The sequence below is a fragment of the Petaurus breviceps genome, unplaced genomic scaffold (assembly GCF_028583685.1).
Source record: "Petaurus breviceps papuanus isolate PSGF00001 unplaced genomic scaffold, PetGlider_PUasm1.0 447, whole genome shotgun sequence".
NCBI lineage: Eukaryota > Metazoa > Chordata > Mammalia > Diprotodontia > Petauridae > Petaurus > Petaurus breviceps.
The window spans coordinates 116,030-138,688 of NW_027186339.1; the positions used below are offsets into that span (position 1 = coordinate 116,030).

The 22,659-nt window shown below is 39.5% G+C and overlaps 1 protein-coding gene across 1 annotated transcript in view; it reads left to right on the plus strand.

Moving 5' to 3' along the window:
* Positions 1-22,659, plus strand: part of LOC138171574 (vomeronasal type-2 receptor 26-like) — a 48,662-nt gene that overhangs the window by 8,840 nt on the left and 17,163 nt on the right. The window contains exon 2 of the mRNA XM_069101101.1: positions 6,080-6,868. Within this exon, the coding sequence (XP_068957202.1) occupies positions 6,080-6,868 (789 nt within the window). The remainder of the gene's footprint in view (positions 1-6,079; positions 6,869-22,659) is intronic.

Below are 22,659 nucleotides of genomic sequence, written 5' to 3' on the forward strand. Positions count from 1 at the left end.
AATACTGTCCACTGGTGAAGGACAGTGCTGTTGTTGCAGGGGTCTGGGAACCTTTCTGTTGGTTCAGAAGCCCTGAAGAAGGATTTTCTTGTATGTTTAAAGAAATCCTGGGAGAGGGCTTTGCTAATGTGTTCAGGGGTTCTAGGACTGTTCTACAGACAGAGGATGAATTCATGAAGGGACTGGCAATGTATCTTATGGCCTTGCTAAGCCTTGTCTCCCCAGGAACTAAGATTGTTGAGAACTTGCCTACTGTCAAGATGAATAAAAGACCTCCATTTGGGTATTAAGTGCTGTGTTTAAACTTGATGTAACTCTGGGGTAGATTCAATTGTGATCCAGGGGTGGGGAACTTTTGACCTTATGTTTCGAAACTAATATCCATTTGAGAAGAGGGACTTTGTGGTGGACTAAATTAAGGTATAGCCTAGGGGTGGAGAAGTATTTAGAACAGAGTCTTTGTAATTGATTGAATGATTGGAAGGTCCTGGGGTGGGGTAGTACTTGGAGATTATTTAATCACACTTAGTAAATGCTGTATTTTGAATGATGTCATGTTTTGACCTTCTCTGTTCTTGGTTTGTTACTGAGTAAAATGGAGAGCACCTATGCTGGTATTTTGAACCTGGGAAGTTGTCTTTCCTTGGCCATTATATTACAGGAACTCTGTTGAAGCCAGGTGACTGAAGAGCTTCATCTGGCTCCTGTCCCTGGGGTGAGAGATGGAGGAGGGACAGCAGCTGCAGCTGCTGCCCTGTGCCTGCCTCCCAAAATCCTGGCCTTCAAATTGAAGGGGGACCAATTAACAATTCAGAGGGTAATTGCTCTAGCTTTGACCTGCTTGGATTTGCATCACAGACTTGGATGGTGGTCCAGGGGGGTGGGGCCAGTGTGCCAGAGCTTGTGGTATGTGTAGAGGGGGTGCCTTCCTCATACTTCTGACAACATTTGTAAAAACGCCAGTGATTTGTGCCTTAGCTCCCTCCATTCTGGAGGCAGAGTTCTACCATGGCAAAAAGCTCAAAAGTCAAATAATTGGCTGGCAAGATGAGCAAGCAGAGGAAGTCCAATCAGAACATTGAATCATTTTGGGGTGACTAAAATTATCAAAACTTGGAACCAGAAGTCAATGAAGTCAAGATTCCTGCATCTAAAACTTCCAAGAAAAATATAAACTGTTTCTAGGCCATGGAGGTGTTTAAGAAGGATTTTTAAAATCAAATAAAAAATGTGGAGGAAAAATTGGGAAGAGAAATGAGAATTATATGAGAAAATCATGAAAAGCAAGTCAACAGCCTGCTAAAGGAGACACAAAAAATACTGAAGAATATAACATCTTTCATTGCAAAAGAGGCCCAAAAAGCCAATGAGGACAAGAATGCCTTAAGAAGCCAAATGGCCCAGATGGAAAAGGAATTCCCAAAACTCACTGAAGAGAATAATTCCTTCAAAATTAGATTAGAGCAAATAGAAGCTAATGACTTTATGAGAAATCAAGATACTATAAAACACATGCAAAAAATGAAAAAAAAAAACAGAAGGCAAAATGAAATATTTCATTGGAAAAACCACCAACCTAGAAAATAGGTCCAGGATAGATAATTAAAAAAAATTATTAGACAACCTGAAAACCATAATCAAAAAAAGAGCCTTAACATCATCCTACAAGAAATTCTTTAAAAAATTGCCAGATATTTTAGAACCCTAGGGAAAGATAGAAATATAAAGAATTCATGAATCACCTCTTGAAAAAGGTCCCCAAAAAAACTCCTGGGAATGTGACAGGCAAATTTTAAAGTTCCCAGGTCAAGGAGAAAATACTGCAGGCAGCCAGGAAGAAACAAGTTGAGTATTGTGGGAACACCATCAGGATAACACAAGATCTAGGAGCTTCTACACTATGGGATTGAAGGGCTTTCAATATGATATTCTGGAGGTCAAGGGAGCTAGGATTAAAGCCAAGGATCACCTACCCAGCAAAACTGAGCATAATGCTTCAGGGGAAAGTATGGTCATTAAATGAAGTAGAGGACTTTCAAGTATTCTCTATGAAAAAACCCAGAGCTGAACAGAAAATTTGATTTTCAAGTACAAGAAGCAAGAGAAACATGAGAAGGTAAACAGGAAAAAAGAAAGAAGTCATTAGGAACTTATTAAAGTTGGACTATCTACATTCTTACATGGAAAAACCATAATTGTAATTCATAAGACTTTTCTCAATATCAGGATAGTTGAAGGGAATATATATATATATATATATATATATATATATATATATATATATATATATATGCGCATATGTATACTTACATGTGCATATATGAGGGACTGTGTGTATATATACAAATGTGAGTATGTGTATATGTGTGTACATGTATACATAGACGGAGGACACAAGATCAGTTGAATAAGAAGGGATGATATCTAAAAAATAAATTTAAGAAGTGAGAGAGGAATATAATAATAGGAGAAAAGGAGAGATAGAATAGGGTAAATCATCTCATATAAAAGAGGCAAGAGAAAACTGTTATAATGGAGAGGAAGAGCAGGAAGGTGAAAGGGAATGGGTCAACCTTACTTTCCTTAGATTTGGCTAAAGGAGGGAATAACATACACACTCATTTGGGTATCTTTTCATATAGGAGAGTAGGGGGGAAGGAGAAAAGAAGGAGGATGATAGAAGGGAGGGTAGATGGGGGAAAGGGTACTTAGAAGCACATACTTTTCAAAAGGTACAGGTCAAAGTAGAAAATACAATAAGTGAAGGGTAGGTTATGATGGAGGGAAATTTAGTTAGTTTTTCACAGTATATCTACTATTGAAATGAAATTACACATGTAAAACCTATATTTAATTGCTTATCTTCCCAGTGGGTGTGGGTGAGGAGGGGAAAAGGGAAAGAATCTGTAAATCAAAATTTTAAAAATAAATGTTAAAAAAATTGTTTTTACATGTGTAATGGTAATGAAATTTTGAGATCCCCTTGTATTAGAAAGCTAAGAGATACTTAGCACCTAGTTCAAATTAAGCCTTTGTTAAAGAAACAGAAGGTACGGACTCCTGTTTCTGATATAACAGGAAGGGGCTGAAAAGGGAGAAGAATTACTGTATATAAGGAAAAGTCCCAGAGAAGGAGTCAGAAATCCTTAGGACAAACTTGGTGGAGGCAGAAGCAGTTGCTGCTCAAGACACTGAAGAGGAAAGGCCCAGGCAGAAGAGAATGATGTTGATTTTGGGAAACTGGGTGAAGTGATTTTGATTCTGGGAACTAGTTGGAGCTTCTGCTGGGGAGCTACCTGTTTCTCCTGGGAGCTGCTGAAAACTGAGGAAGCATGACTGTGATGCTGGCACTTTGCATAAACCAGTTTGTTGCTTTGTTAAACCTTGACTTCCAGGGAACAGAGACTCTAAAGGAGGTAAGGTGGACTGGGCCTTGTGAGCTTCAGAGTGGAACAGGAACAGTATGGAGAACTGGACAAGGAACTGGGAGCTCTCTGCCTTTGAATGCAGGTGACTGTTTGGTGAATCCAGGTAGGAACTGGGATCATGGAAGGGGATCCTCAAGGAATCTGAGAGACTGCCCTGAGTCAAGCTGAAAGAAGACTTTACTTGGAAACTGAGTACTGATTGAGAATATTGTAACTTATTTGTGACTGAGGGGTGGATGGCCTGTGTATTTTCCATTACCCATTAAGAGAGTGCTGCATAGTGACTGGCGTTGTTACTTATTGTTTTCCATGAGTGAAGAACTAGGGATGTTTGAATGATTGAGTTATTAAGTGATTAATTGACTGATTGATTATATTTTGTTCAAAACTGTGTGACCACTCTGGTGAAAACTATGTAGCCATTTCCTGTGATAAGTTGTTGTGAATGCAGTATTTTGATTATCTGTGATAAGCTGTAACATTGTGAATGCTTAACCTTGATTTACTGTGAAAGTTTTTCTCTTATTTGTTACTGAATAGAGTGTTCACTATACTATATATATACTATATAGAGAGTTCACTATATATATATATTATCAGAACCTTAAAAGCTGTTAACAGTAACATTCTTCTGGAAAGCTGCTCATTGGCTTTACAACATGCAATTGTGAAATAAGACATACACAGGCAGCTAGGTGGTACAGTGAATAGAGCATCCAACCTGGAGTCAGGAGGACCTGAGTTCAAATCCTGTCTCAGACACTTGACACACTTACTAGCTGTGTGACTTTGGGCAAGTCACTTAACCCCAACTGCCCTCCAAAAAGCAGAAAGAAAGAAGGAAGATATATAGGCACTGGGGTGAGAAAACGATCTTGCCCTACTAGAAAGTTAGAGGGGTTTTGGTGGAGGATGTAAGAGAGCAAATTGAGGGAAGGGGTATGCAGTAGGCTTACTATCTTGATGTGGCTACTGTAGAGAAAAGACAGGGAGAAGATTTTTAACTTAAAATCTTGGGAAAATGAATGTTGAAAATTAAAAATAAATTTGAAAAAAATAGTAAAAATAAACAATACCAAAAAATTGGGCTATTTATCTTCTACTTCTCTAATTTGGTCTTTAAAATCCTTCTTGACCCCTTCTAAGAACGCTTTTTGGGTTTGAGAGCATTTCATATTCCCTTTTGAGATTTCCGATGTGGACATAAGGTCAATGCTATAATATTGTGAATTTGGTTCTTCCCACTCACCATAATAGCATTCTATAGTCTTTATTTCCCAGTTCTCTTTTTGCCCTTTGTAACGGTCTATTTCTTGACTTTTAAAGTAGAACTCTGCTTGTGGGGCACAGACAGATCTGATCCATGTTTCTAATGGTGGGAGCTAGGGGGCTTCTTACTGACTTTGTTGGCTATAGACTCTGGTTCTGGCTGGTGAGTGCTGAGACCTAGGTCAGAGACCAGCACTTTCTGTGTTTCCTAGGAGTTACTCTGAAGCTCACAGTGTGAGGGGTGGGGGAGTGGTGGGGTAGTCACTTCAGGTTTCCACCTCCCTATCCCTGGGCTAGAGCTCACGTGGCCTTAGCTGCTGGCTACTGGAGCTGTGCTGGTGTTTGCCAATTTCCCTGGTTGTGCAAATCCACACCTGGTGTTCTGGTGTTGGTGCTTGCTGCCTCCACCCAACTGGGTTTCAGGATCTCCTGCAGCTGAGATGGGGCTTGTTGTAATGCCTCCCAACCTCCACTTTAGCCTCAGCCCAGCCACAGCCACACCCTTCCTCTAGGTCTCCTAAGCCTCTAGCTGGTTCCCCTGTTTGAGGATTTTTCCCTGGGGAAATGTTTTCTGGGTTTTTAAAGATCAAAAAATGGGGAAGATGCGAACACCTAAATTCACTCCAACAACTTGGCTCCCAGAAGTTCAGGTAGGTGTTTTTAAACATTTAAACTGGGCTAATAGCTCAAAGAGTAGCTGCTGCAATTGTCATAGACCCTGTACTTGTCTATTACCCAGCTCCAACAAACCCCTGTCCTGCAATGAGAGATCTGGGAATCATCTCTGGGGTAGGTGAATGAGTTTTCCTGGGCTCACTCCAGCTCTGCTCCAGGTCTGTCTTCCCTCCTACTTTCTATGGCTCCTTATTGCCTTTGCTTCTGAGATATGTTGAAAAGTCATATATGCCCATTTCTTTTTTTTTTTGTAAGGGGGGAAAGGCTGGGCTATTGGGGTTAAGTGACTTGCCCAGTGTCACACATCTTATGTTAGATGTCTGAGGCTAGATTTGAACTCAGGTCCTCCTGATTTCATCACTGGAGCTCTCTTCAGTGCACTGCCTTTATACTTCAATTTCTGGAGTTATTTTTCACCTCTCATCTCCATTGATAACTTATAGATGATCTCTAGATCTCTAGAAGCATGAACACATTTCCCAGGCTATTGAAAGAGATTTCTTCTTCAGCCTCATTTAATTTCATTCAGTGATTGATTTCAAATATGCCTCTCACTTAGTCTAATGTTTTGATTATTTGAGAAATGGACTCATCTGATAAAGCTATCAAATCTAAAATTGACTTGACTATTTTCCACTTCACATTTGCACTTATAGTATGATCATATTTTAAGATCTCAGATTTTCCCATGTTTCTTTCGCATACAGATCACCTTTGGGCCATTTGATCCCATCTTGAGTGACAAGGCACATTTTCCTTCTCTTTACCAAGTGGCTCCCAAGGACTCATCCCTACATAAAGGTTTGGTCAGACTGATGACTCATTTTAAATGGACATGGGTAGGTGTGGTAACAGTAGATGACCTTAGAGGTGAGGAATTTCTTCAGAGACTGACATTGGAGATGGCAAATAATGGTGTCTGTATGTCCTTCACAGAGAAGATCCCTGTCAGTGAGAGAAGACACACAGAGTCTCACATGGCATTCATGCCCAGGATCACAGCATCCACAGCCAAAGTGATTTTCATTCATGGTGACACAGATTCATTAATGATCTTGAGATATTCACAAATTCCTTTTATTCCAAATTTTAAGGTGTGGGTCACTACTTCTTACTGGGACATTACTATGAGACCCCAATACATTGATGGTTATAATTTTCATGGAGCACTTACATTTTCACACCTAACAAGTGAAGTTCCTAATTTTAAGGATTTTCTCAGGACAGTGAACCCTGCTAAATACTCAGAGGACATTGCACTGAAAGAATTCTGGCACTCAACATTTGGATGTAGAGAAGAACCAGAAAATCTGAAGCAAGGAGAATGTTCACTGAATGCCTCCTTGGAGATTTTGCCTTTGCTTTACTTTGACATGACCATGTCTGACTTGAGTTACACCATCTACAATGGTATCTATGCTGTGGCTTGGACCCTCCATGAAATGTTCCTGATGAAATCAGAAAAAGGGGAAATCTGGGTTCCTCATCCATGGCAGGTAATATTCCTTTAAAAGTGTGTATTTTCGGGGCGGCCAGGTAGCACAGCAAGTAAGAGCACCAGCTCCAGTGTTGAGAAGACCTGGAGATCGAATCCCGGGCTCGGACACTTAGCACCCACCCAGAAACACCTGGCCGTGTAACCTTGAGCAAGTTACTTAACCCCAATTGCTTAGGGGCAGCCAGGTGGCTCAGCGAGTAAGAGCACCGGCTGCAGTGTCGGGATGACCTGGATCGAATCTGGGCTCAGACACTCAGTACCACATCCAGAAATAACTGGCCATGTAACCTTGAGCAAGTTACTTAACCCCGATTGCTTAAAAATTAAAAAAAAGTGTGTATTTTCCATTGCCAGGAAATGGAAGCCTGACCAGTAAGTGCATAGTTTGAGCTCCTTCCACAGTATATTTGAATTGGGAATCATTCGGTCAGAAAACATTCATCAAGTCCCTAATATGTCCCAAATGGTGTGTTGAGGGCTTGGGATGCAAAGAAAGGTAAAAGGGTCTGGGATGTCAAGGAGTCTTGTCCATTTGGGGACATAACATGCAAACAGCTGTGCGCAATCAAGCTTTTTAAATCATAAATTTGAAATGACTGAGGGAAGGGAGGCATTAGAATTCAGAGTGATTGCCATGGCCCCCCTCTACAAGGTGGGATTTTACCTGAGCTGAAAAGGATGCACAAAATTCAGGAAGCATAGGTGAGTAAGGAGAACACTTCAGGCATAAAGGACCCGGAGAATGCCCAAAGCTAAGAGAGGGAGCGTTTCCTTTCTTTCTTTTCTTTGATCAATGCAAGGAAGGCTGTGTCACTGGATCCCAGAATGTTTTTTTTTTGAAAAGTAGGGGGCAGGTTATGGAGGACTTTGAAGTAAAAAACAGGATTGCATGCTTGATGCTGGGGTTTATTTAGCTGGAAATTATTTAGTGGGGGGGGTTTATTATAAGGTAAGATTTGAAATTTAGGAAAATTAGTTTGACAGATGAGTGGAGAAAGAGTTATAGTGAGAAAGAACCATAGTAAGGAGGGACTTATGTAAAGCAGGCCAAACATCATTACCCTATTACAAGAATCCAGGATGGAAATGATGGCAGAATGAAAAAGAGTGGTGTCAATGTTAAGAGAAAAGATGGAAAATATGAGAAATGTTATGAAGTTGAATCAATACTATTTGGTATCAGATTAGAGATGGGGGGAGAGGGATGGGAGTGAGTGAGGAATTAAGGATGATATTTACTTTGAGACCCTGAGTGATTGTGAATAAAGTGCTGCTCTCAACACTACTATGGAAGCGAAAAATAATAAAGGGTTTGGGAAAGGGAAGAAGACTATCTTGGAAGTCAGAAGAAGACACTCTCAGGGTCTCTCTGAGGAACTTTTTTTTACTGATTTTGAGAAACTAGAGACATCTGCTCAGGACTGCCCAACTTGATGTGCTAGGATCAAAGAGGGCACTGTGCTCTTTGAGCAAAGCAGAATTGCAGTATTTGAAAAGAAATAAGGGACGTAAAATATGAAAGACATCTACACTCCAAATAGCTATATGCAATATTTGTGCCTGAACTGTGGTAGAACTTCTTAAACTCGTGTTCATTTAATCACTTGCAACGAGACATAGAGATATCATTTTGGTCCCTTTTAAGCACAAAAGACAACACTCTTACTTGAATTTTACATAAATTTTTTTTTATCAATATTCACCAGAGAATAGGTCCATAATTTTCTTTCTCTACATTTGTTCTCCCTAGCTTAGGTAACAAAACCATAATTGTGTGACAAAAGCAATTTTGTTGGACTCCCAAACAATTAATGTAAGATTGGAATTAATTGTAACTTAATTTTTTTTTAACATAATTCACTTGTAAATCCATATGATGATATATATTTTTTTCCTTAGGAAAATCATTTTTGGCTTTATCAACTGAGGCAGAATTATTTAAGCATACCATTTCTTCTGTTATTTTGGAGCATTTACATTTTTAAAATGTTCAATTCATTTAGTTTGTTGTTTTTGGCATATCTTTGTTTTAAAATTTTGAATTATTGTTTTAATTTTTTTCTCAATTGATGGTGAAATTGCCTTTTTCATTTTTTGAAACAGATAATTTGGTTTGCTTCCTTATTTAAAAAAAGCACATTAGCTGGTAGGTGGAGCCAAATAGTGGAATACAGACTGCAACCCAATTAAACTCCCTCAGCATTACCCTTCAAACAACTTTAAAATAATACCTTGGCAGAAGCAAGCCAGGAAGGCAGCGGTGCCACTGAAGAGGCAGGCTGGGAAGGCCTGATCAACTGGGGAAGGGGAAGGCAAGTCACCCACCAGACACAAGAGTTGCTACCAGGCCTATCACCAAAGGGCTGGGACTGGAAAGATCAAGGCAAGAACGAAATGCAGGTCCCTTGTCTAGAACAGCAATTCCTCTTGGGACTACCATTCCATTGCCCAGAAATTTTAAAAAAGCTGCTATCAGGACCTCCAAGGACCAGAATTGCAGAGTGAACCACCCCTACTCCAACCCCACCCCCCACCCCTCTGACCCTGAAAATATAGCAAGATTTCCCCAGGGCAAAATCCTCATTAGTAAAGGCTTAGAAACCCTAGAGGAAAGGCATGGCTAGGGCCCTGCCTCAAAATGGGTAGAGAGCAGACTACAAAGACTCTGGAGTCCTACTATACTCAGAGGGAGGAACCAAACTCAGAGGGAGACAATGTGAACTCCACACCCACAGCTGAAACATCAACAGGGAATGGGTCCCAAGCACAGAAAGTTCTCCTAGATGAGCTCAAAAGGAACTTTGAAAACCAAATGAGAGAGATAGAAGACAAAATGAATAATTCTTTTAAAATAAAAATTGCAGAATTAGAAAAACTTTTTAATGAAGAAAACAGCTCCTTAAAAAGAAAAGTGTATGATATAGAAACGGAGCTCCAAAAACTAACCAAGGAAAATGATTTGCTAAAAACTAGAATCAACCAAATTGAAACAAATAATTCTAGGAGGAACCAAGAATTAGTCAAACAAAACAACAAGAATGAAAAATTAGAAAAAGAGGTAAAATATCTCAATGGAAAAATATCTGACCTGGAAAACAGATCCAGGAGAGATAATCTGAGAATCATAGGCCTACCAGAAAATCATGATGAAAAAATGATCCTGGACAACATTGTGATAGTAATGGAATATAAAGATTCCCCTGTATTGGCTTGGTTTTCAAATTGATTGTGTTAAAACCCAGAGCTTGTTAATCCCACCTGTGGGATGGACTTGTTGATGTGAAAAGAGAGTCCTGAACTGGGAGGAGCTGGTGACATAGATTTGGAGAGACACAAGAGAGAGGCAGAAGAACTTTTTGGAAGCATCACCCTCGTGGAGGCAGACAGAGACTGAGAGGATTGCTAAGGGCCACTTTGAATTGCCCTTCACTATGGAGACCTGCCCCCAGAGCTGCCAAGGACTGAGGAGACAGGGCTGTTTTTCTGGTACTTTGTCTGTCTGTTTTGATTTTTTGCCAGATTTGTCCACTGGCGAAAGACAGTCCTGTTGAAGAAGTCCTGGAACCTGGCTGTTGGCTAAGAGCTCCTGAGACTGTCCTGCGGACAGAGAGTAAATACTGTCCACTGGTGAAGGACAGTGCTGTTGTTGCAGGGGTCTGGGAACCTTTCTGTTGGTTCAGAAGCCCTGAAGAAGGATTTTCTTGTTGTATGTTTACAGAAATCCTGGGAGAGGGTTTTGCTGATGTTTTCAGGGGTTCTAGGACTGTTCTGCAGACAGAGGATGAATTAATGAAGAGACTGGCAATGTATCTTGTGGCCTTGCTAAGCCTTGTCTCCCCAGGAACTAAGATTGCTGAGAACTTGCCTCTGTGTCAAGATGAAGAAAAAACCTCCATTTGGGTATTAAGTGCTGTGCTTAAACTTGATGTAACTCTGGGGTAGATTCAGTTGTGATCCAGGGGTGGGGAACTCTTGACCTTTTTGTGTTCTATGGTTGAACAAATGAATGTACTTTACTTATGTTTGGAAACTAATCTCCATTTGAGAAGAGGGGTTTTGTGATGGACTAAATGAAGGTACAGCCTAGGGGTGGAGTAGTATTTAGAACAGGGACATTGAAATTGATTGAATGAATGGAAGGTCCTGGGGTGGGGTAGTACTTGGAGATTATTTAATCACACTTAGTAAATGCTGTATTTTGAATGATGTCATGTTTTCATCTTCTCTGTTCTTGCTTTGTCACTGAATAAAATGGAGAGCACCTATGCTGGTATATTGAACCTTGGGAAGTTGCCTTTCCTTGGCATTACATTACAAACATTTTCCAAGAGCTCATTAAGGAAACCTGCCCTGAGGGTAAAATATAAATTAAGAGAATCCACAGGACCCCTCCACAAAGAGATCCCAAACTGAATAGTCCTCGAAATGTTGTGGCCAAACTCAAGAACTACCAGGTAAAAGAGAAAATACTTCAAGTGGCCAGAAAGAAACAATTCAAATATTGGGGAACCACAGTGAGAATCGCACAGGATTTGGCAGCTTATACACTGAAAGATCAGAGGCAGTAGAATACAGTTTTCTGGAAGGCAAAAGAGCTCGGGTTACAACCAAGAATCACCTACCCAGCAAGCCTGAGCATATTCTTCCAGGCAAAGAGATGGTCAGTCAATGATATAACAGATTTCCAGACTTTCCTGATGAAAAAGCCAGATTTCAATGGAAAAATTCAACCTCCAATTACGAGATGCAAGAGTGACATAAAAAGGTAAACAAGGAAAACACACACACTTACACACACACACACCCTATTATTTAATAAGAGCAAACTGTTTATAGGCAAGTAGAGGGTATGAGTATAAAATACACAAAATGAAAATTAAAAAAAATCTTATTAATGGCTACAAAGGGACTGCAATGGAAGAAGAGGAATGAATGAAGTGGAAAAGGGTAAATTATGCCACACAAAGAGGCATAAAATCAATATAGCAGAGGAAAATAAGAGAGGTATATGAGTATTATATGAGCTTTTCCCTCATTGGTTCTGGTGCAAGGAGGGAATAACAACCAGTTAAGTATAGGACTCTATGGAGAAGAGACGCAAAATGTATCCTATTAGAGAGAAAGAGGGAGAGGAGCTTCGTGTGAGATTTGTTCCTGTGTGTGTTCCTTGGTGTGAAGAAGAAGAAATGACATACTTCATAAAGTATAAAAATATCCTACAGGCAGTAGGAGAGGGAAAGGGCTATGAAAAGGAGGAGATGCTTAGTAGGGAGGGAAGAAGTAAGGGAGAAGGGGAGGAAAAGGCAGGGGGGATGATAAGGGAATACTGAGGGAGGCAGTGGTCAAAAGGAAAACTATTAAGGGGGGGAAGAGAGAATGGGAAAAAATAAACTAACAGGGGACGGAATAGGATGGAAGGAAAGAAAGAGATAATAATCATAACTGTATATGTGAATGTAATGAACTCTCCCACAAAACGGAGACAGATAGCAGAATGGATTAGAAATCATAATCCTAAAATATACTGTTTACAAGAAACAAATCTGAAACAGAGGGATACACACAGGTTAAAAGTAAAAGGCTTGAGTAAAATATATCATGCCTCAGCTAAAGTAAAAAAAAAAAGCAGGGGTAGCAATCCTGCTCTCAGATAAAGCAAAAGCAAAAATTGATCTCATTAAAAGAGATAAGGAAGGAAACTATATCCTACTAAAAGGCACCATTGAGAATGAAGCAAAATCATAACTTAACATATACTCACCAAGTGGTATAGCATCCAAATTCCTACAGGAGGAAGTAAGGAATTTGAGGAAGAAATAGATAGCAAAACTATACTAGTGGGAGACCCTAATCTTCCCCTCTATGAACTTGATAAATCCAACCTCAAAATAAACAAGAAAGAAGTTAAGGAGGTGAACAGAAATTTAGAAAGGGTAGATATGATCGATCTCTGGAGAAAACTGAATGGGAATAAATAGGAATATGCTTTCCTCTCGGAGGTTCATGGCACATACTCAGTAATTGACCATGTTCTAGGGCATAAATACCTCACAATTCTGGGCAGTAAAGCAAAAATATTAAATGTATCCTTCTCAGATTATGATGCAATATAAATTATTTGCAATAAAGGGCCATGGAAAGACAGACTAAAAACTAATTGGAAATTAAACAATTTAATCCTAAAGAATGAGTGAGTCAAACAAGAAATTATAGAAACAGCCAGTAATTTCATTCAAGGGAATGATAATAATGAGAAAACATACCAAAATCTGTGAGATGCATTAAAGGCAGTTCTTAGGGGAATTTTCATATCCCTGAGTGCACACATGATTAAATTAGAGAAAAGGGAGGTCAATGAATTGGGCATGCAATTGAAAAACCTAGAAAATTAACAAATTCAAGATCCCCAATTAAATACTAAATTAGAAATACTGAAAACCAAAGGAGAGATTAATAAAATTGAAATTAAGAAAACTATTGAATTAATAAATAAAACTAAGACTGGTTTTATGAAAAAAACAATAAAATTGATAGACCCTAGTCAATATGATAAAAAAAAGAAAGAAGAAAACCAAATTATGAGTATCAAAAATGAAAAAGGTAAATCTACTTCCAATGAAGAGGAAATCAAAACAATAATTAGGAATTATTTTTCCCAATTATATTCACATAAATTAGACAATCTTAGGGAAATGGATGAATATTTACAAAAATACAAGTAGCCCAGATTAACTTAAGAGGAAGTAAATTACTTAAATAACCCCATCTCAGAAAAAGAAATTGAACAAGTCATCAGTCAACTCCCTAGGAAAAAATCTCCAGGACCAGATGGATTTACTAGTGAATTCTATCAAACATTTAAAGAACAATTGATTCCAATACTCTACAACCTATTTGGGAAAATTAGTGAAGAAGGAGTCCTACTAAATTCTTCTTCTGACACAAATATGGTACTGCTACCTAAATCAGGAAAAGTTAAAACAGAGAAAGAATATTATAGACCAATCTCCCTCATGAATATAGATGCAAAAGTTTTAAATAAAATATTAGCAAAAAGACTACAGCAACTTATCTCAAGAATCTCAAGAATAATACACTTTGATCAGGTAAGATTTATTCCAGGAATGCAAGGATGACTTAATATTAGGAAAACCATTAGTATAATTGATCATATAAACAATAAAACTAGCAGAAACCATATGATTATCTGAATAGATACACAAAAGGCTTTTGACAAAATACAACATCCATTCCTATTAAAAACACTAGAAAGAATAGGAATAAATGGAGCTTTCCTTAAAATAATAAGTAGCATCTATTTAAAACCATCAGCAAATATTATATGTATGTGGAGAAGCTAGAAGCATTTCCAATAAGATCAAGGGTGTCCACTATCACCTCTCTTATTCAATCTTGTACTAGACATGTTAGCACTAGCAATTAAAGAAGAAAAAGAAATCAAATGAATCAAATTAGGGAAAGAAGAGACCAAGATATCACTCTTTGCAGATGATATGATGACATACTTAGAGAATCCTAGAGAATCAAGTAAAAAAATTACATGAGACCATAAATAAATTTGGCAAAGTTGCAGGATATAAAATAAAGCCACATAAATCCTCGACATTCCTTTATATTTCCAATGAAATTTAACAGCAAGAGATAGAGAAATTCCATTTAAAGTCACTGTAGACATTATAAAGTATTTGGGAATATACCTACCAAAACAAACCCAGGTCCTATATGATCACAACTACCAAACACTTTTCACACAAATAAAGTCAGATCTAACTATTGGAAAACTATCAATTGCTCATGCCTGGGTCGGGCGAATATAATAAAAATGAAGATTTTACCTAAATTAAATCATATATTTAGTGCCATGCCAATCAATTTACCAAAATACTACTTTATAGAACTAGAAAAATAGTAACAAAATTCATTTGGAAGAATAAATGGTGCAGATATCAAGGGAATTAATGAAAAAAAATGCTATGGAAGGTCAACTAGCTATACAAGATTTCAATCTGTATTATATAGCAGCAGTCATCAAAACTACTTGGTTCTGGCTGAGGAATAGAGTAGTGGATCAATGGAATACATTAGGCACACAAGATTCAACAGTCAATGACCATAGTAAACTATTGTTTGATAAACCCCAAGACCCTAGTTTTTGGGATAAGAACTCACTATTTGACAAAAACTGCTGGGAAAACTGGAATATGGTATGGCAGAAACTGGGCATACACCATTATCTAACACCATATATCAAAATCAAGTCTAAATGGGTGCATGATCTTGGTATAAACATTAATACTGTAAGCAATCTTGGAAAACAAGGAATAGAGTAGCTGTCAGATTTATGGAGAGGGAAAGACTTTATGACTAAACAAGTAATAGAGAACATTATAAAATGTAAAATGGATAATTTTGATTACATTAAATTGAAAAGCTTCTGTTCAAACAAAGCCAATGTAACCAAGATTAAGAGGGAAGTGGGAAATTGGGAAAGAATTTTTACATCTTATATCTGTGATAAAGTACTGATTTCTAAAATATATAGAGAATTGAGTCAAATCTACAAGAATACAAGTCATCCCCCAATTGATAAATGGTCAACGGATAAGAACAGGTAGTTTTCAGAGAAAGAAATTAAAGATATCTATAAGCACATGAAGAAATGCTCTAAATAACTATTGATCAGAGAAATGCAAATCAAAACAACTGTGAGGTACCACATCTCACCAGTCAGATTGGCTAAGGTGGCAAAACAGGAAAATGACAAATGCTGGAGAGTATGTGGGCAAATTGGAACACTAATGTATTGCTGGTGGAGTTGTGAACTGATCCAATCTTTCTGGAGAGCAATCTGGAATTATGCCCAAAGGACTATAAATAGTTTCATAGCCCTTGACCCAACAATACCACCTCTAGTGTTATATCCCAAAGAGATCATAGAAGTGGAATATAGACCCATATGTGCAAAAATATTTCTAGCAGCTCTTTCTGTGGTAGCAAAGAATTGGAAATTAAGGATGTGACTATTGATTGGGGAATGGCTGAACAAGTTGTGGTATATGCATGTTATGGAATACTATTGTGCAATAAGAAATGAGGGACAGATGGACTTCATATTTACCTGGAGAGGCTTATACAAACTGAGGCTGAGTGAGAAGAGTAGAGCCAGGAGAAATTTGTATGCAGTTACAGACACAACGTATGTGTGATGACCAACTTTGATAGATTGGACTCTTCTCAGCAATGAATTGATATAAGTCAATCCCAAAAGACTCATATGGAGAGACATGTCTACATCCATAGAAAGAACTAGAAAGAACTGAGTTTGTTTCCAGATTGAAGCAAACTACCTGATTTTTTTCCTTTTCTTGTTTGGTTTTATTTCCTCTTTACCATTTTTCATTCCATCTGATACTATCCATTTTTATAACATGACTAATGCCTAATGTGAAAATATTTAAAGATTCTATACTTGACTGTATGCCACCATGGGGAGGGGGAGGAGAGAGAGAGGTACAGAATCTGAAACTCAAGGAATTGTGGAATTGAATTTTGCAAACTAAAAGTAAACAAACAAATTAATAAAAATTAATATCTCAATTTAACTTTTGGAGCGGGAGAGACAACAAAATGTGAATCAGATATTTTTCCAGCCAAAGACAAATTCTGGATATCTTCAAGAGAGGTCTGTGTTGCTGTGCTGGGGATTTTCCACGAGCACATATCAGCGTAACACCAGTGCTTGACTTTCGTGGTGGGACAGGAGTGACATCAGCAACGGCAACAACATCAGTTTCTGAAGGCTGACGCCCAGAGACAGTAAGAGAGAAAGACAACCTGTTAGAAAAGTAATACAAGGGTCCTTTTATTAGCACTGGGTGCAGCTAGCATTGTTTATCGACTCTCTTGCCCATATGCAGTTCTGGGTCTCAGTTCCAGGACAGAGAGTGGTCACAAGGGACAAGGGGAGCTGCTCAGAGATTGAGGCAGAGAGGAAACCTAGCCCTTGTGACTGAAGAAGAGCAGGAAACATTGTTACAGTCTCAGCTCTGAAAGGAGTGCTGGTGCTTATGGATGCAGAAAAACAGGAGCCATTCCTGGGTACAGACCGGAACAAAGACCGGGGGAGGAAGGATCACCCTTTTTCATGGAATACAGCACAATGGAAGCACTGCAAACTTGCAGACCCTCAGAATTAGCTCTGAAAAGAGTCTCCCTACTCCCAGGTGAGAAGTACAACTTTAACATAAAGTTGAAAGCCAAAAAATAGGTTGCAAAAATAAGGAAACAACCAAAAGTGACCTTAAAAAGCTTCTACAGAGCATTGACCCCCCTTTGCTCTCCGGGTCTCGGGAGCACGTGGGGATTGAGCCGGTCCTCAGGTGGCTGCAGTGGCTTTGTGGGGGGCCTCTGCCCAGATGGGTTGAACTGTTTTTGATGGCAAATTGACTACTCAAGCATGGAGGCAGCCATCTGAAGGCCACACCATCCAGGCCCAGGAGGAGACAGCAACACCACAGTAGACAGCCATGGCCAGGGCTTCTATGACTTCTCTCTGTCAGTCCCCTTCCCATCCCTTGTGGAAACAGAGATTGCATGCTGCTCTTTTGACCCAGATCTTGAGCCTCTTTGCAGTGATGTCCAGTGGGAATTAACTGTCATTGGAAACAAATTGACTCTCCACTGGAGAGCAGAAGAAGTCTCTGTCACCACCTTCCTGGACCATCTGGCTCTGGTGCTGAAGACCATGGAGCATTTTGGGCCCCCAGGGCCCCACTGAGATGCCTCTTCCTGACCCTCTCCTGAGCTGCATGTGCAGACCCAAGTATCCCCCACAGCTTCCATCCCCTTTCCCCCAAGAAGAACTATCAGAAAGACTGAGCTTAGAAAATATGGGAAAATAGAAAACAAGGCCCCTCCCCAGCTTCCTTCCTGCTTACTCCCCTTCCCCATACCTCACCAGCTTTGAATATCACTTTCTCTTCAACTAGAAAGATGGAAGTCGGAAGAGAGATTTCCTGGTTCCAGTTTGCCCACTCCAGGATGAACTTGTTGCAGAAACATAAATATCATTATACAAACACACACAAACCCCACACTGACTGATCCCTTAATAAGGAACAGTCAGCCCTCTGCTTTCTCCCACTAAGGACCACATTTGGCCTAGAATTTGAGTTGCTGAAGGTAATAGGTTTTTTGTTTTTGTTTTTCTGGGGGAGTAGGGGTTGGCTTTAACCCTCAGGGACAGTTGGTGAATAGGCTGGAGATGATTTAGGAGGAAGGAAGATTGGAGATACTTAAATGTGTGCTTGTTGTCCCCTTCATTAGAATGTAAGCTCCCTGGGGGCAGGAACTCTCACTTGGGTCTTTGTATCCCTAGCCCTTAGCATAGTGCATGAAACTTAGCCAGCACTTAATAAATGCTTGTTGAATGGCTGCTTGACTAAGACCAAGTAGCTGGAACAATTAAGGATGAGGATTTCTCCTCAACCTCTTTTGGCCCTTCCCTTACTGATCCAAGGGAACACTGAGCTTTTTTCTTGTGAGTAGAGCAATAGCCAGCAGCAGTGGGGTCCATCCCCTGCCCCCTCCCTGGTGCACAGAGGAGCACCTAGGAGTGCTGTGCACCTGCTTGCTCACTCTCTCCCTTTCCCTTCTCTTTCTCTCACCCACTGCCTCCTCCTTCCTTCCCTGTGACTCCTTGACCTTTTCGCCTTCCCATCCCCTGCCTCCCTCTCCTTGGTTTAAGTGTAGGAGGTTCAGCTGGGCCCAGGAGAGGGAACAGTTCTTTTTGCAGGAGTGGTCAGGTCTCTTGAAGGTTATTGTTGAAAGTTATCTTTTGAATTTATAGTTTTGTATTGTATTTGTATTGAGCTGGATAATTCCCTCAAAGTCCATGTTGTTTCAGATTCCTCATTAAATTTTCCCTCTTTCAAATGAAAAAAAAAAAAGCTTCTACAGAGGCAGGAAAGACTAAGGCATAAACTCAAAAGACAAAAATAGGAAAACATCTACATACAAAGCATCAAAGAAAAATGCTAATTCACCCAAAACTCAATCAGAATACTTGGGAGAGCTAAAGAAAGAAATGAGTGATAGAGGAAAAACTGTGAAAACAAAAGGGAATAATTTGAGATAATAATGAAAAGAAAATGATCAGTTTCATAAAAGAGGCACAGAAACAACTAAAAAAAAATAACAACTTAAAGCCAGAATTGGATTAATAGTAAAAGAGGCACAGAAATTCACTGAGGAAAATAATTCCTTAAAATTTCGAATTTGGTTAGCAGAATCAAATCATTCCTTAAGAAAAAGAAACAACAAAAATAAAGTCAAACAATTGAAAAATAGAAGGAAATATCAAACATCTCATTGGGAAACAACAAACTTAGAAAATAGTCTGAGGAGATATATTTTTAGAATTGCTACAGTGCCTGAAAGTCATGATAAACAAAAGAACCTTGAAATTGTATGTGAAGTAATTGTGTAAGACTAGTGTCTGATTATGTTAGATTCAGAGGGCAAAAGAGAAATTGAAAAAAAAATCCTAAAATGAAAAGTCCAAAGAATATTATAGCAAAATACCAGAACCCCCATTTCTAGGAGAATGTATTGCAAGCAGGTAAAAAGACATAGTTTAAATATCAGGAATCTGTGGTCAAGATCATAAGACCTTGCAAATTAAAGAAGCAGAATTATGACATTCTAGGAAGTATGCTAGGATTACAATCAGGAACAACATATCCAGCAAAACTGTATCAGGAGGAAAATTGATATTTAATGAAATATAGGGCTTTCGAGTACATAAATGGTCAAAAGTCAAACAATTTTCAGATGAAGAAATTAATGTTTTCTATACTTATATACAAAATGTTTTAGATCACTATTTATTAAAATAATTCAAGTTAATATATCTCTGAGGAAATACCTCACACCTATCAGAAGTAACAAAGAGTATGAGGGAAAATAAGTACACTAATGAACAACTGGTAGAGTTGCAAACTGGTCCAACCACTCTGGAGAACAATTTATAACTATGCTCAAAAAAGCCCATAAATAATGCTTTGCATACTCTTGGACTCAATAATACTACTGTATTTTTGGGATGCTGGTCTGTATCCCAATTAGATCAAAGAAAAAAGAAAAAGAGTTATATGTAAAAATATATAGGACATATATATATATACATATATATTACATGTAAATATATATATATATGTACTTTTTCTTTGGTGGCAAAAAAATTGGAATTAGGAATTGGAATTGAGGGAAAATTATCAATTGGAGAATTGTTGAAAAAATGGTCACTATGATTAAGATGGAGTCATATTGGGCTAGTGAAATGCTCATGGCCTCATATACTAAGGCCCTGTATGTAGCAAGTTTGGAAAATTACTGAATTCTTCCTGAACTCATATGTGCCTAGCCAGGGGCCCCTCTCTTGCAATACAATAGAAAGACAGACCTTGCTGTACTTCCTGATAAGATGTCAGAATGACCCAGGGCAGGACACGGATGTCTGGGACCTCTGATAAGTCAGGGTAGGGCTATACAACTGTCCAGATCAAGGCTTGGCTATAACGGACCTGTTTATCTACCATTGTCAAACTAACTTTACTCCCCACACCCATTTTGCGGTTTTTGACTTTAAATATTCCCCCTTTCCCAATGGTTGGGCCAGCTCTCCTAAAGTTTCCTTGGGAGACTGTCACTGGCCAGCTCAATAAAATGATGCTCAGAATAATTGATTTGGCTTGGGGTCATTTTTCTCTCTAACTGGCCATTTCACTGGAGGCCCCAGCGAGATCAGCCTTTGGCGGCTTCCTCCATGTCCAAGCCTCCCATTACACCCACGGTGTGGTGTGGGGTCTAGGTATCGGGAGTCAGACGGGAGGTGCCCCTGAAATCACTTTTGTTTTTGCCCCTCTGATTCTTGCTACCTAAGGTAGCCAGGTGTTGTGGATTAAACCTATTTTTTTACTCTGCCTCAGCATCCTGTTTTATTTTTCTTTTCTTTTCCTTTTTTCTCCCCTGTGAGCTGTCATGGGCCTATCGCCCTTGTTCGATTCTTGGAGGAAGAAAGAAGTCCTCCAGAAGGCTGCTGGTGCCATGGAGGCCAGGTCTCAAGGGTAGCAATGGTTTTGGGCCTGCTATTGAAGGACTTAAGTGCCTGAGGAGACTCCCAGCAAGTGCCATGAGGTCTCCTGGTAGTGGCTTGTGAGTCCTGCTGGGGAGGGGGATCAGATCCCAGTGTGGTTGGTGAGTACTCTAATGGGTGAGGGAGTGTAGCTGTCTGCTCACCCTCACTGCCTTCAGCAAGAGGCAGCTAATGAGATTTACTTCTAGTTTCATTGTTGTGTAATTTTTCTGTGTCTTTTCTTTTGCCCTGTCAGGACTGGGGTGGGGACCAGGAAGGCCGCTTCCCCAGATTCCTAGGGGACAGCTTCTGAGAGACGTTTCTCAGCCCCAGGGATCTTGGGTCATGTGTGGACCGGTTCTTCACAAGTCCAGGCAGCGACCTTTGTCTGTCTGTGTAAGCCCTTTTTTTTATGTGAGTGTGGATGGAAACAAGCGTGATTGAGTGTGAATGAATAAGGTTTAAACTGCAGCTGGACTGCTGGACATTTCTTTGGAATGCTGTTATCTCTTTCCCTCCTCCTCCCTTCCCCTGCTGCTGAATGCAGGCTAGAGAGAGAGAGAAAGAGAGGAAAATATTGTCTTGTTTAGGTTATATGATGGTAAATGCAAGTCAAAGAGTGTGGGAGAAGTGTCAGCTCAGAATTAGAAAAAAAATAAGTGAAGGATGTGTGGTTTTAACGGGGTTTTAATCAAAGTCCAACAGAAGGATGAGGAGACTTTAGGAAAAGCAAGTAAGTTTAAGCATGTAGCAAAGGAAGGAGCAGGGTGAGAAGTTAAGAGAGGTCTAAGGGATTTGCTACTGGAAGGTGTGAACAGAAGTTTTAAGATTTTTAAAACTTTGAAAAACCTGTTCCTCTTCATTACACTCTGGCCAAGTGGAGCGAGGAGAAGGTGATAAGAGAGGGAGGGCATCTTCTCCCCTCAGATCAAAGGGGCAGGCAGACGAACATTTAACTATTTCCTGCCTCATCTAAAAGAGGAAACTTTGTGTATCAGAATGCGACTGAAAGGCAACTGAATACATTCTGGTCATTTCTGAAGAGTGTCACTCCTGATTCAATGCTAAAGATATGTAGTATTTGGCACTGAGGCAAATTAGGAAAACACATATATGTGTAAAAGAGACACCTCAGGGGTGAAGCTTTGAACTCTCCGGCACAGAAGGGGACACCAGGGTCCCACTCACTCGACTGGTAGATTCAAAGCTTTCACTTTCAAAGAAGTTCTAAAGAGTGGACACGTAAGTGAAATTTATGGGAGTAAAAGTTAGAACAGCTAAAAACATCTGAGCAGATTTTGTTAAAACCTCTCTCCCCAGATCAGATAAGGAACAAGAGTGCTGAAGAATAGTAGGGAATTTGAGTTACCCTCCCCCACTTGAAAAAAAAAAAGAAAAAGAGGGGGGAGGCATAGCAGCTATATCGAGGACCCCACTGGCAACAGCCCTGGGCCCCTTGGGCATGCAGATGACCCTCTCTCCTTTCAAACCCCTGGGTCCACAACCAAGCTCTGCACTTGGTAAGCCTAATTTTCTCTCAATAATTTTGGTATGTGATGAATTGGAAATGCAATTAATGTCATAATGTCATTGTTTCATTACGGGATCTCTAAATTGTACAATCTAAACTGTAA